This window comes from Carassius auratus, unplaced genomic scaffold (assembly GCF_003368295.1).
Source record: "Carassius auratus strain Wakin unplaced genomic scaffold, ASM336829v1 scaf_tig00001753, whole genome shotgun sequence".
Lineage (NCBI taxonomy): Eukaryota > Metazoa > Chordata > Actinopteri > Cypriniformes > Cyprinidae > Carassius > Carassius auratus.
In genome coordinates, this window is record NW_020523394.1 from 853,827 (window position 1) to 868,608 (window position 14,782).

The following is a 14,782-nucleotide window of genomic DNA, read 5'->3' on the forward strand; positions in this document are numbered from 1 at the left end:
CTTAAGAGCGTGCATATCATGAATGCTGGGTCTTGTTTGTTTTCTGACAATCTACTGAACCTACTGGTAACTTGTTTGCCACGTAGCAATAAAAAATATACTAAAAACCTTGATTATTCTGGTTAGTCACATTGTTCTGCTATTATTTTGAACAATACTGTATATATATATATATATATATATATATATATACACACACACACACACACACACACACGCGGGCTAGATAAATATGAAGTTGTTCCAATTTCTAATAAGTTTCATATACATTTTTACTCCATATGACAATAAACGTAATATATGGATATTTAATACATGTAGTATTTAATATATTTAATATATGGACTCCCTTTGATCACAATTGCTAATAGGGCCTTTAAGATGTTTATCAGATGTTTGTAGACAAATATGACACTTAAAATAGAACATAATGCATTCCAGATGATGTTTTCTTTCACAGATGTCTTGAGATGAATTTCTGGTTACTGGGAAAGACTCATTTAAGTCTTAGAACAGCAGTCAGTGGGTCCAAGTCAAAACTTCACTCGGGTCATCTCCCGCTCCTCGGCTCTCAGCACCGTTAAAGATTGTGGTTCTGCCCCGGGACAGAGAGAGCAAGTCAGTTCACAGCGTAAACAGCAGTGTGACGGAAAGCACGTTGAAGACCAGGGATGTGCCCTGAGGACAGGATCAATTGACAAGAAGAGTCCGCTGGAACTAAACCGTACCGACGGGCCTCATCAAAGAAACATGGGCGTCAGAGTGGCTCTAAATCAAAGAATGGGCCAAACTGTCCTGCGTCTGTCCGGACCTCGACACATTCACTGGAGGGAAAAACCCTCAAAGACCCTTTTTGCCTTTTTTCTCATACACCGTTTCCAGAAAGCAGCTGGAACCGTACAGGAAGTGGACCAACATTTGCTTTTTAATGAGCCACTGGAGCTTATAAAGGACTCTTAATGGAACAAACCTGAATATCAGAAACTGAAACATGTGCAGCACAAACGAGGGAAGTGTAAAACATAACGACAGGATATCCGGGTTTGATTGTCATGAGGGGGTGTGGTGGAAAGGGGTCCCCCTTAGATGTGGTCCTTCACTGAGCCATTCAAGTGGCACATGCTACAACTATAGGCAGCAGATTGTGTGATCACAGATGGGGTTAGACACAGTATGGGGCTTTTGTTAGCAAAGCATCCATTCCACCCTAATAAATCGGGTCGTCTTGTCCTTGGCTTGGGTCTCAAAGCTTATAGGGTCTCATTCACTAAAAAGTTCATACAAATGTTCTTACTGTATGTGTACAGAAAGGTCACAATAGCAAAGCAGATTTGATATCCTCCTTCTAATGTTGAAAAATCCAGAGAATGTGTACAGTTTGTAATTAGCATAATACACACCCAAACCTCTCCATATAAGGGTTTTCCTTTTCCTTTTTCTTCAGTCAGTCATTTCTCTGTTTATATGCTTGTTTTGTATGCTTTGAGTTTCAAATACATAGTCAAGTCCCTTCTGATCTTCTCACACCTTCGTCTTTTGTTATGCACAACGGAATTGTCCATTTTCTTCTTTGTATAGTTTTTAAAAGCTGTAGCCAAACTTTCAGTTTTATTTAAAATTGTGCAGTCGATTTCAAGCACACTGCGACCTACGGAGACCAGCCTCCTGCACTGGTTGACCTTGGTTTGAACCCTGCTCAGGGCTGTGTTTCCCATGTTACATCGTAACTCAATGCTTAACTACCATAATGCGATGAATTGTTGGAAAAATTAAATTGCTGTTCACCAATGTTTCCAGAATCTGTAGATAAGTGGTTGCACCTCTGTCTTTGACCCATGCTGGTTTAGGACAGGACGATATAGATGGTGAAGTAACTTCTGCTCATTAATCAACATGAACCGAAAGTCCAGTCCCTTTTTTAATCATGTAACTGGCATACTTTTGTAGGCCATACATGCGATTCGTTCAGTCTGCAGCTTTCTCCAAAATGCTGCTGTATTAAACATGACACCTGAGAACTATTGACTATTTTTTGATCCCTGTCATTTTGCTTTATTTAATATTTATCATTACTTTAATTATTTTTGTATATTATGCTCTGGGGTTCCCGTATGCATTTAAGCATATGCAAACTCTTTAAAAATGCTTGCACTAAAGCAAATCGACTGATATAGTCATAGCATGATCTACTGTCCATACTAACAAGAAACTCAGAGCTAACCACTTATCGAGAGTTATAGTTTCAACCACATGAGTTTGTGATGCTGTTCTGATGTTGATATTATAGTTTCGTGAAATGCATCCATTATTGGTTAGCAATGCTTTTGGAAGCACATCGGATTGAGTGGTATGAGTATGGGTTACAATGGTGCCATGACCCGGATAAGGATATAAGTTTAGAGCAGGCTTGCTATTAAACCTTACTCCCTTGACCTCAAGTGGTACACCAGACGCTGCAGTATTTAGCATCACTGTTAGCATGTTGTCCTCCCATGCCAGGTGAGGCTGGTTTGAATCCCATTATTTTGGCTTGGTATTTACATGCATCTGAAGAAGTCTGGTCATCTTTGTTAAAAATAAAATGGTGCTCATGTGCAAGAATGCAGATGAAGAACCTTCTTTGAAAGGTGACACACTTTAGATGTAGTGCCACAACCTTGGTCTCTGCACTTGTGTTTATTAGGGCATTTAGTGTACTATATGTGTGAGGTGGACTTTACCTTTTTTAACCGTCAGCAGAACCACAAAACCCATCTACAAAGATCTACTCACCACTGATGGGAAATTTCCAAATGCAAGCTTGAAAATGTCAACCAGCTGTAGTTTCCTTGGCCGGTGCAGCTCTCGAACTCCCAGAAGCTTGATTTTGGGTACTGACCACCATGTGACCACACGACCACCCCGTCTCTCATCGACTGCACCAGTGCCCACAGAAAGAGAAAAGTCTCTCGCTCTTCCTGATACAACCGCAGCTGACAGAGGTTTATAGCACTGTCCAAAGAAATATTTGAGGTCAGAAGAGTAAGCACAGAAACCACTAACAACAAATAGACAAGAGGCAGTCTGTCTGTGTCAATACAGTACACAGCACCCGTATTAAAGTATAGGAGAGAGAGTTCAACCCATGATGGGTAGATGGGAAGAAAGGAGAAACAGAGAGAAAACAGTCATGAGATGCACTGATAGAGCAAACTTTGGGAATATGCTAAATTTGGGTATTAAAGTAAAGCATCGGTTAAAATCTGCCATGTGTGAAAATATTTGTAGTTGTTGATGTATAATATTTGTATTTTTATTTTAATGGCAGAAATGTTTAGCGCTAAAATATACAATGGTTCAATGGTTTACATACATACATACATACACAGTGTATACAGTAAAACTAGAAATCAGACACCAGATATAATTGTTTTACAATTTTCTTTTTTACTAGTGGGTGCAGGACACTTTAGTCAAGTCAAGTCATCTTTATTTATATAGCGCTTTAAACAAAATACATTGCGTCAAAACAACTGAGCAACATTCATTAGGAAAATAGTGTGTCAATAATGCAAAATGAAAGACAGTTCATCATTGAATTCAGTGATGTCATCTCTGTTCAGTTTAAATAGTGTATGTGCATTTATTTGCAATCAAGTCAACGATGTCGCTGTAGATGAAGTGACCCTAACTTAGCAAGCCAGAGGCGACAGCGGCAAGGAACCGAAACTCCATCGGTGACAGAATGGAGAAATAAACCTTGGGAGAAACCAGGCTCAGTTGGGGCCAGTTCTCCTCTGACCAGACGAAACCAGTAGTTCAAATCCAGGCTGCAGCAATATATAAAATAAAATATATAAAATAAGGGAAACAAAAAATGTCAGGCAGTGGATTAATGACGTGAGCAAAACCTGAACTCACATTACTTGTTTGAACACCATGTGTTTTTTTTTAACAGTGAATACATTTAAGTCATTTAAAATGATTTACTGCATTATCAATTTAGGTGCTAACAGATTTCAAAGTAATATCTCTTGGGTAATAAACATGTCTGGCTTTTCGTCAGATCAACCCATCCTGAGTTTGGCCTTCTTGTGTCCATTTCACAACCGAGGCAAATATTGACTGAGGTGTCTTCTTGGCCTGCAATGAGTGACTGTGGCTTTTCAATTCACCTCTTGTTGTTTATTGCAGAAAGCGTGAGGTGAAATGGAGCCTGTGGCGGAGCCATGGCTCACATCCATACGACGGTCCATACGTGTGATGGCGGGCTCCGTGGATACAGTCTGGGTGGGGGCCAGAGATGAGGTTCAGCCTGGGTCTCTTGTGTTTGTTGTTCAGGTCTTGGCTCCACGGAGGCTGGTGGTCAGACAGAAACCTGGGTCATACCTGGACTGTTCTCTGCCAGTGACCGGAGCCGTCTGCCCCAGCGCAGGAGCCCCCGAGGGGCTCTTCTTAGGACGGACCTGAAACCACACACATGACTAATAGCTCCGAGCTTTAGGAGGCTTTGTGGAACTTTGGTGTGAAGAGCAGCAGACCTCAGAGAGATGGTGAGAGCCAGAAACGCTTTCTCAATCACTTTTATTCAGTACAAACAGTCCCGAAGCAAGAACCTGGAGCATAACCGGCTTCAAAACGGCCCCTCGTACACTCTCGTTATCTGAAAACCTGATGCTGAAATCCTTATGGATACCACAAGGATACGCACGGGACTATGGCTTCCGTTTTGTTCGACTCTGTTGATTTAAAGGGTCTCTAGGTTTGACAAAAGAAAAACATGGAAACAAGACAGTTGAAAAGAGCTATGTTCCTCTTTTGATCCTTCTGCTCCGCGAGAAGCAAAAGAAAGCGACCACCAGTCAACCTCGTTTCCAATCCTCCCAGATTAGAGTTCCTTGTTTTAAACGTCTTATTATTCCAGTCTCTTTGTCCCAGTCCCCCTTCCCTAATTAGTGCCTGTTCTGTTTCATTCCCAGTCGTGTCTTGTTTCCACCTGTGACATAAAGAAAAAGTCTGAATGGTGGAATGAAGATGAGAAAGGCAAAGCGCTTGGCCCCACAACGCTAGAGCGGAGGGGAGGATGAAGGAGCTTGTCATGTCTCATCTGCGCTTGGATCCCGAGACACACAGCACGGAAACACACACAGACTTGTGTTTCTGTGCGACGCAGATGCCTTTGAAAGAAGAAAGCATTGTGGAGAAATGAAACAGGGAGGGAGAGAGAAGCCAAGGTTTCTGTGCAGTGTCGAGTATTTCATTGTGACCCATATTTGTCCCGCAGTATAATTCAAACACGGCATATCCTAATGAGTACCTCATTTCTGAAAGGGCATCAATAATTTACTCTATTTACTTCCTGCTGGTATTATGCGCAATCAATTTCTGAATATTACTCTCGTGTTTCAGACAGAATTATATAAAATATTACAAAAGTAAAACAGATTTTTACTGTCATATAAGCTGTGTGGGCTACTAATAAGTGATAAATAATATAATCCAATTGCTATCTTGGATGGATGTGAAGAGACTTTTAATTAGCATAACAAAACCAAAATCACCCAAAACCTACATTTTTGAACCAAATCAGCTACCCTGCCTTTAAACCAAGCATCTTTTTGCTGATTAACTCTGCAAATTTGAGTGGCGAACTTGAACCTATTGAAAATATACAGTGTAGCAAGTGACTCTTATATGAGTGAGTCATTGATTCATTTATTCAACCAGTTTGTTTGATAATGCCACTTCATTCCTAAATGAAACAGCTAAGAGTTTTTATGAGTGAGTCACTGAATTAGTTGATTCAAAAACCCTGATTTGTGTATCAACTAAACAGCAGTCTTCATAAGTGATTCACTGAATCATTCACTCACTAATTCATTCAAAACCACTGATTCATTCATGAAATAAACTGCTAACAGTCTTTATAAGTGATACACTGAATCATTCACTCACTAATTCATTCAAAACCACTGATTCATTCATGAATTAAACAGCGGAGACTCTTTATAAGTGATTCACTGAATCATTAACTCACTAATTCATTCAAAACCGGTGATTTGTTCACAAACTAAACAGCACAGTCTTTATGAGTGAGCCATTGAATCATTCACTCAACTGATTCATTCAAGTATGCTAATTCACTTATGAATAAAACAGCTGACAGTAGGGTTGCCACCCATCCCTTAAATTATGGAATCATAAAATAAAAGATAAAATTATGTGTCCCATATCAAATTAATATGGGATGCGATTTGTCTTTTATTTTACAAAGGCCAACACGTATTTGAATAAACAAATAAGTATTTTGCACTGTTTATTATACTTATGGCAATTAAAATTAAATCAATTTCATAAGAAGTATTAGAGAAGCTCATTTGGGTGTGATTTTGACATCTTTGTTTCTATTTCACGCGAGCGCAGCATGCAGTAAACCTGCACGGTTAAAAACATCTGGAGCTCACATCTGCCCTTTGAACACTCTCCAGATGTAGGGCTGAATGGGAAAGTTATCAATGAGTCTGTCCAGTAACTAATGATGAACGCACAGTTTGCTAAGAGCATTTGCTCACAGTGGACTGATTTAAAGGGATAGTTCACCAAAAAAATTAAAATTGTGTCATCATGTACAGACAAACAAGTATTTTTTTTTTTTTTTACCTTACTATGGAAGTTAAAACCAGCAGCTGTTTAGCTGAGACACATTCTCAAAAGTATCTTCTTTGGTGTTCAACAGAAGAAAGAACTGTATGCAGGTTTAGAACAAGCTGGGTGAATTATGACTAATTAAATTTTTTTGTGGTGAACCATCTTTAATGTGACTGACACATCCATGCTTCTAAATGTATAGGCCTACTGTTCGATTAAAATGTGGATAGTCTGTTAATATAATATTCCATACATTATCAGAGCTTGGTAGACATAAATATTATATTTTTAGACATGATTAGACAGATAAATTAATATATTATAATTAATGTTAGGCCCTATTTGTTAATTTTTCATTGATATTAATCATATATATATATATATATATATATATATATATATATATATATATATATACATTTACAATTATCATTTATCATTTAGCAGAAGCTTTTATCCAAAGTGACTTACAAATGAGGACAACAGAAGCAATCAAAATCAGAAAGAGCAATGATATACAAGTGCTATAACAAGTCTCAGTTAGCTTAACACAGTATACGTAGCAAGGGCTTTTTAAATCATATAATGAAAAAAAAAAAAAAAAAAAGAAAGAAAACAAATAGATGGAATACAAAAAGATTAGAGAAGCTTTTTTTAGAGAAGCTTTTTTTTTAAGAACACAAAGCATTTACTGAATGTATGGAGTGCTAATAGTGAAGTCTAAAAGTGGCATGCTTTTTATTTATTTTTTTTATAATAGAAATTAGAATAGAGTGTGCTAAAGTTAGAGGGTCTTTATAAGAGAGTCATTGAATCATTCAGTAAACAGATTTGTTCAAAACCACTGAGTGATTCATGAACTCCACTACTGTGTGTTGCTCTGAGATGCAATTATGCTGTGGCTTTGTTTTTGTCTGGAACTATTTTCACTGGCTGAGAATAACGATTGTGTCTAAAATTTAATTTCTTGTTTATTGAACTGTTGTATAAAAAACAATATCACAATCCTGCTTTAAAAATTATTACCGGTATGGTATCTGATCAAACGGTGCAATATAAATTTAGATATGATATGACTTCCAAGACCGGAGGCTGTCTGAAGTGTTTAGAACTTCATAAGAAAGCAGAGGGGGCAGCCCCATTAAATAATCATTTCAACTTCTCTACCAAGTAATTGGATGTTACCCTAAAGAGAAAGCAGCATAATGCATTCATAAACAGTTATTTCAACTCAAACGTGGCTGACTCACAGCGTTTATAAATGTTTGTACTATTCATAAGCATGTTGTATAAGCAGATCACAACCTTCTTGTGTCATGCCTTTAAATAAAGTGATTCTGTTTAACATTGACCGCTTTGTGGGGCTTGTGGCAGTGGGCCGGTGTAACTAAATGCAAAAACCCAGTGAGAGGGAGCCGAGGCAGTGACATTCCAGGCTGTTTGTGCCAGCTGCTGGCCTGGGGCCAGTGCATGCGGTCAGGCCATGTTTACATCTGTCTGGGCTTCAAGCAGCCACAGGTCTCAGAGCAGCACAGTGGATTGAGACACAGCAGAGGACGACACCCAGACTGTAAACATCCACCATACGCTGATGAACCTGTTGAAATCCAGCCGCCGTGAACGTTGCCCCTCAGCCCTTGGTTTATTTTGTGCTCTGGTTTATTGATTTTTTTTTTTTTTTTTTTTTCTGGTTTGAGTTTGAAAATAGATGCAGAATGAACGGTTAAGATTTGTGTTGATGCATGTCATGCATTAATACCAGGAATTCAGTTGTCTTTGTGTTTGTTAAACAATAGATGGGTTGAAACCAAAAAAAAAGGAAAGAGAGGGAGGGAGAGGGAGAGAGAGAGGGAGAGAGAGAGAGAGAGAGAGAGAGAGGGAAAGATAATGTGTTATGTAAGTGTTAAAGCAAAAAGTTCACCCAAAAATGAAAATTCTGTCATTATTTACTCACCCTCATGTCGTTCCACAAAAAGAGGATTTTGAAGAATCTTCCCACTGCTTATTTATATGATCATATCTCTGTCAAGGGTTGAAAATAATAAAAAAGCTCCATTAAAAAGTGCTTATGACTCATGCATGATTATTTAAATCAAATATGACATCAGTGGCACCAATAAACACCACTGGTTCTTGTGTGTTTCTGACCAAACATCAGTGGCATCAAATCTTACCTCCCTTATTCCATTCTTTATTTTAAAGCTTTTGTGAAGAAAATAATAAATTAATCTAATTTTCACTCTTTTCCTCACAAAATCTATTGTATGACTTCAGGAGACTTGGAATTGAGCACATGAGTCATTTGGAGCGCTGTTGTGATGCTTGACAGATATGGAAAGAGCTGCATGGAGATTCTTCAAATATTCTCTTTTCGTGTTCTAACAGCGTACGGCTGGCAACGAGACTCTCAGGGTATAGGATCATTAGAATTATTGGAGGTTGAAAGATGATGTAGAATAGAGTTTGTTCATCTTATTTCCATAGAGACCTGAGGGAAAGCACAAGAGGAAGCAGAGGGAGGGGGAGGCAGATGACTGAGGCGAGGCGAGGCTTCATTTCTTTAGCTTTCTGTGATTCATCTGGGGAAATGATACCACGGCCGATCAGAAGCTAAGGAGTGATGGAAGAGCGGCATTAAAGAAACAAAGAAACGATTAGAACAAAGCAGAAAAAGACTGGCCAAGACTGTGATTCTGTGATTCTCACACCTTTTAACTTTTTATTTCTCACTCCGTGTTTTTCATTTCTCACTTCTGTATCACTTGGACTCATTCTTTGACTTGTTCACCCAATATTTTTGAAACGAGAGAGAAAAAAAACTACATTTTAACACTTGAAGAAAGTAAATGGTGCATGACATTTTATCTGTTTGCTAGTGTGGTTGCTAGGTGGTTACTTAATATCCCAAATTATCTGATGTTTCCCATCTCCACGATATTCAGATTTCTAAATATGACTCAGATCCTTAAATGCAAAACTCTGGATTTTTGTCCTATTTCATTGCATGTCATCACTGCTTCCAGTGCAATGGAAACTGTAAGAAAATCAAGTAAGTGTTATGAGACAGAACAAAGCATTGCTGAAACAATCCACCTTCACACTAAAGTTATTCATAAAGCTTCCGGAACTCATTAGTAAAACGTTACTTTTAATATAGTCAATAATGTATGATATTAAAAATATATGTGATCAACGATTATTTTAAGAAATATGACAGTTAGCGCTTTATTCCTACCACAGCTTGCTGTGAATACTATATGGCTATATTATTATTGATTTTGGAAACAGCGTAAGATTTTAGTGAAGAATAAACGCTTGTTTATTCACAAACCCTGAATATGAGAAATGGTAATAATAATGCTCGTCTCCCCAGGTACTGAATGCAGTCATTTTCAAAATTAAGAGCCTGCAATAGATTTTAATGTTAAAATCTTTATTTTAAGCAGATTTATATTTTACAGTCTGCAGGTCAGCCTAAAATGACTGACATGCATGTAATCTAACACTAGAGGGCAATATAAGACATTGGAGAACAAGCACAACATAATCAGTGTACAGTATTTTCAACATCTTTCCTTTGAAAACCTTAAGTAGCATTTTGTTACAACGTTTTTGAGGAGAGAGGTAAGATTTTTGGATGCAGATCACACAGATGATGTGTACAAGTAATGTGTTTGTCAAATATATGAAAAGTCCGCCCATGCACTCGAAGGAAAATTATATCACCCGTTCTAAAAAAAATACTCTCTTCTGAATGTTTGAGAGTGATGAGAGTAAAACGAAAGACTCTTCAAATAAAAATAAGATCTAGCAAACTGTCCCCAGTACAGTAATTCTCTTCTCTGTGAGCTGCTGGTAAATCAGATCTGGCCTGTAGCGCCTTTCCTCCCATCTGCAGCATTAGTGCGTGAAGAGCGCCCCCTCTGGTGACATCACTCCATCGACAGCTGCACACTATCCGACTGCTGCTGCTGATCACACTTACGAGCTGGAAAAAAATATATAATAATAAAATTCCAGTTTCCAAAGATTTTGGAATTTTTTTGTACCAAATTTCATCTGTTATCCAGCTGGAAAACCTGGATAACAGTTTCAGTTTTGAAACAGCAGGATGTTTAAAACGTCAGGGAAATGTAAAACACATGTAAACAAATGTCAAAATGTAGCGAGTTTGGAATCATTCAGATTTGAATGTGTTTGAAGGTAGTCTCATTCGCCAAAGTCACATCCAAAATAACAGTTTCCTATTGTAACATATTTGTTAAATGTAATTAATTTTTGAATTTTCCGCATCGTTACTCCAGTCTTCAGTGTCACGTGATTTGCTGCTCAGTTTATTAATAATGGACCTCGTTACCTCATGTAATCAGTGTTGGGTATAGTTACTTTGGAAAGTAGTTAGTTAGGTTACAACGTTACCATCAATTAAAAGTAATCAGTTATGATACAGCGTTACCTATTCATAAAAGTAACGCGTTAGAGTACTCATGCGTTACCAAAAATTAAAAGCCGTTTGCAGCGGCTCACACATGACAGACACAGCCCCCGGCCCCTTTAAATGCACCTAGAAGTCGTGACTCCCGACAATGAATAACGTCAGTCATCCGACTAAATTAACACTGCAGGATAACAATAACAGGAAAGACAGTCAGCAATCGGCTATTCCACATAGCGTTTTATTTATTATCACAGAATATATTATTAATCAAAATTCGCACCTAACGTTACCCAGCCCGGGTAGCCTAGGCTACTGTATATTATGAGAACCACAAGATAACTCCTGATTTGTCTTTAACTTTAAATAATGCAGTTATCAAAGTACAAGTATGCTTACTTGTAAACACAACCTTAAACAGGCTTGCAGATTTAAATCAATTTAGAAATGATGAACAACCAGCCAGCAAATGATCTAACAGAAATTAACAGCTGCCTGTCAAACAAAAATGATAACAAACCGAATTAAATCCTGCCACACAGGCAAATGACAAATCGCTTAATAGCCGAACTAATTATTATTAAAGTGTCACTCACAGTCACAAGCCTAAATTCGCTTTAACACAGTCCTCTTACATTTAACGTACTCTTCAAAGTAGTGATTAAAACGTAGCGTTAAATTTGAGGTAGAATTTTTGGCGGTCGACAGAAGCTTTTCACCAAAGCAGAGTGTGCATTTTACCGTTTTTTCGTTGACAAATTGAAAATAATGTGCGTACTTCCATAAACCAAACGCTGTCCTCTCTGCTATCTTGCCAGGAGTTCGAAAAAAAAAAAAAAAACACACACACACACACACACAGGGTCAGGCGCAGGGCACAGACGCATCACAGCCATTGACTTTACGATTACAGAGCTTCGGCTCCGCTGATACATCCGCAGGTGGCAGAGTAGACCTAGGACTACTGTCTGACAAAAAGCAGGCTGCAGTCGGGATTTTCCTTTCCTTAAAATAACGGATTACTTTTTTAAAAAAATAACGAAGTTACTGATTACTTACGCACGAAACTAACGCGTTAAGTTACAAATTTCAGGAAAAAAGTAATTAGAGTACTCTAACGCGTTACTTTGTAACGCGTTACCCACAACACTGCATGTAATGCATCCTTGCTGAATGAAGGTATCAATATCTTTCTTTTCTTCGTTTTAAATAAATGGTGGTGTATCACAGTTTCCACGAAAATATAAAACAGCACAAATGTTTTCAGCATTGATAATAGTAAAAACTATGCTGCGAATCAGCGCATCAGAATGATTTCTGAAGCATCACGTGACACCGAAGACTAAAGGAAGGATGTTGAAAATTCAAGAATAAACTAAAAGGTATGTTAAACGATATGAAATTGTTTTATAATATTTCACAATATTACTATTTTTCTTTCTCTCTCTATTTCTGATAAAAAATGATGCATGTGAGCATGATAAAGCTATTTCATAATATGCTGTTTATTCCTAACTAAAATAAAAATACTGTAATATGTATAATGATTGTGGTTTGTTTTATAGAGTAGTTGCAACATTGTCTAATGCTACAATGTAGTACCACAACAAAAATAAAATGGAATTTTAAAATAAATAAATAAATAATAATAATAATAATAAATTGCGTTAGCACCGTAAGGTTGTGCGTTCGATTCCCAGGGATCCACGTAAGGTAAAGAATTTATAGCTTTGAATAAACGCGTCTGCTAAATGCATACATTTATTTTATTTTAAATAATAATTGAATATGATATGTCCTTCAAATAGAAGCTTTCAGAATCTTTCTGTTGTTGTTATTTAGTCATGCAATTCACAGTTGTATTTACCAACAATAAGTGTGCAGACTGCGTGGGATTTTGAGAGAAACTTTCAGAGAAACCAGAGAAACCTCCAAAGGACAAGAAGAAAAGAGCTCGACCCACCCAGTGAATACATCTCCAGCTGTTGTCTGAGCCGGACCTTCTGCAGACTGTCGTAGAAGCTGGGCTCGGAGGATCTGTCGACTGATGGAGGGAGAGAGAAGATGCGCATGATCTTCCTCTTATTTCTGCATGAAAACAAAACGAGATATTCATGGCTGCCATTAGAGGATATATTAATTACAATCTACTGTCATGTTTCATGTTACTGTGATCTTGCGGTTGAAGAAGGTGAAATGAAATGCACGCGTACTTTCTGGCGTACATCAGCAAGGCGAAACTGACCAGAATGACCAGCAGGTAAACATTAGTGGCCTCGTTCCAGGCTTCGTGCACGGAATAATCCAGAGACTCGTCATCCGCCATCACCCCGTACCCGCCCATGATCAGATTAATGTGCGTTTATTAAAATGCCAACATATACTTAATATGGACGAGATTTGTTCAGAAAACTGCGACTGCAACACAAATATACATTCAGTTCCTGATGAGCGCGCGTGCAGACACAACTTCAAAATAAAGGTCCCTGTGCACCCGTTTGAGGAATTCGCCTTTTATCATTAGCGATTTGATTATATATGTGTAATGTATGTATATACACATATAATAATAATAATAATAATAATAACAAGTATTATTATTATTACAATATATATTTAGATCTTTTATACAGTATATGTATACTTTAGTAACTATATATATGTAATATATATATATATATATATATATATATATATATATATATATATATATATATATACTACGATTTCTTCTTATTATTATTATTAGGATAGTGTTATTGTGATCTGCTATTAAGCAATTTAATTCTCCAACATCCCATAATAATTTCAAAGCTTAACTAATATAATTATAGCGTTAATTTATATTTTCAAATATTAATCAAATAACAAAATTACTGTGTTTTATTGACAATGTAATATGTCATACCATTTTTTTTTCTTTTTTTACAATTTAATAGTTATGTTTTTAAAATGTTGTCGCTCTCTCTCTCTCTCTCGCTCTTTCACACGCATAAACTCACCTTTACTTTGGCGCTGAGCTCAGCTTCCGTGTTTTCTCTTATTATGCCTTGCTTCATTTTCTTGAACAGTGTAAACAGGAAGTTAAATATAACTCCGTAGGTTGGTTTCATTGGTCGAATGTTCATGAGGCGTGGCAGAATACGACTACGACAGAATACCATCCCAAACATAAACACACGGAACACAGGGCGATACAGTTTAACAATGTCGTTATGAGGAATTTTGAAGATTATTCACCCCTCTCTCTCTCTCTCTCTCTCTCTCTCTCTCTCTCTCTCTCTCTCTCTCTCTCTCTCTCTCTCTCTCTCTCTCTCTCTCTCTCTCTCTCTCTCTCTCTCTCTCTCTCTCTCTCTCTCTCTCTCTCTCTCTCTCTCTCTCTCTCTCTCTCTCTCTCTCTCTCTCTCTCTCTCTCTCTCTCTCTCTCTCTTATATATATAGCATTTTTTTTTTAGCGATCCGTGCCACCCCGTGTGTGTGTATATGAATATATGTTAGTGTGTGTATGCACGTGTGTGTGTGTATAAATATATATATATATATATATGTTTGTGTGTGTGTGTGTATTCTTTTAGTTTCATTTCACTTGAAGTACTTTAGTTACAAACTAAAATGCCTAAAACTAAATAAAATGAAAACTGTTTATTCATATTAAAAAAGAGCAGAAACTAAGAATGACAAGAACAAAAATTAAACATAAAAAAAAAACTTTAATTAAAA

At 37.4% G+C, this 14,782-nt stretch overlaps 1 protein-coding gene across 1 annotated transcript; it reads right to left on the bottom strand.

Moving 5' to 3' along the window:
• Nucleotides 1–10,043: 10,043 nt before the first annotated feature.
• On the bottom strand, nucleotides 10,044–13,539 carry LOC113069579 (small integral membrane protein 19). Its single transcript, XM_026242745.1, has 3 exons — nucleotides 13,276–13,539; nucleotides 13,026–13,150; nucleotides 10,044–10,615 (listed from the first exon to the last, which is right to left on the bottom strand). Exons 1-3 carry the CDS (start codon nucleotides 13,404–13,406, stop codon nucleotides 10,560–10,562), a joined length of 312 nt encoding a protein of 103 aa, XP_026098530.1. The 5' UTR covers nucleotides 13,407–13,539; the 3' UTR covers nucleotides 10,044–10,559.
• Between the last annotated feature and the right edge of the window lie 1,243 nt (nucleotides 13,540–14,782).

Excerpts from the sequence above, each read along its gene's own strand:
- LOC113069579 (XM_026242745.1), bottom strand. The coding sequence starts at position 13,406 with ATGGGCGGGTACGGGGTGATGGCGGATGACGAGTCTCTGGATTATTCC. Across the intron at positions 13,151-13,275 it reads TTGCTGATGTACGCCAGAAA|AAATAAGAGGAAGATCATGC; the intron begins GTACGCGTGCAT and ends GTTTTCATGCAG. Across the intron at positions 10,616-13,025 it reads GCTGGAGATGTATTCACTGG|CTCGTAAGTGTGATCAGCAG; the intron begins GTGGGTCGAGCT and ends ATTTTTTTCCAG.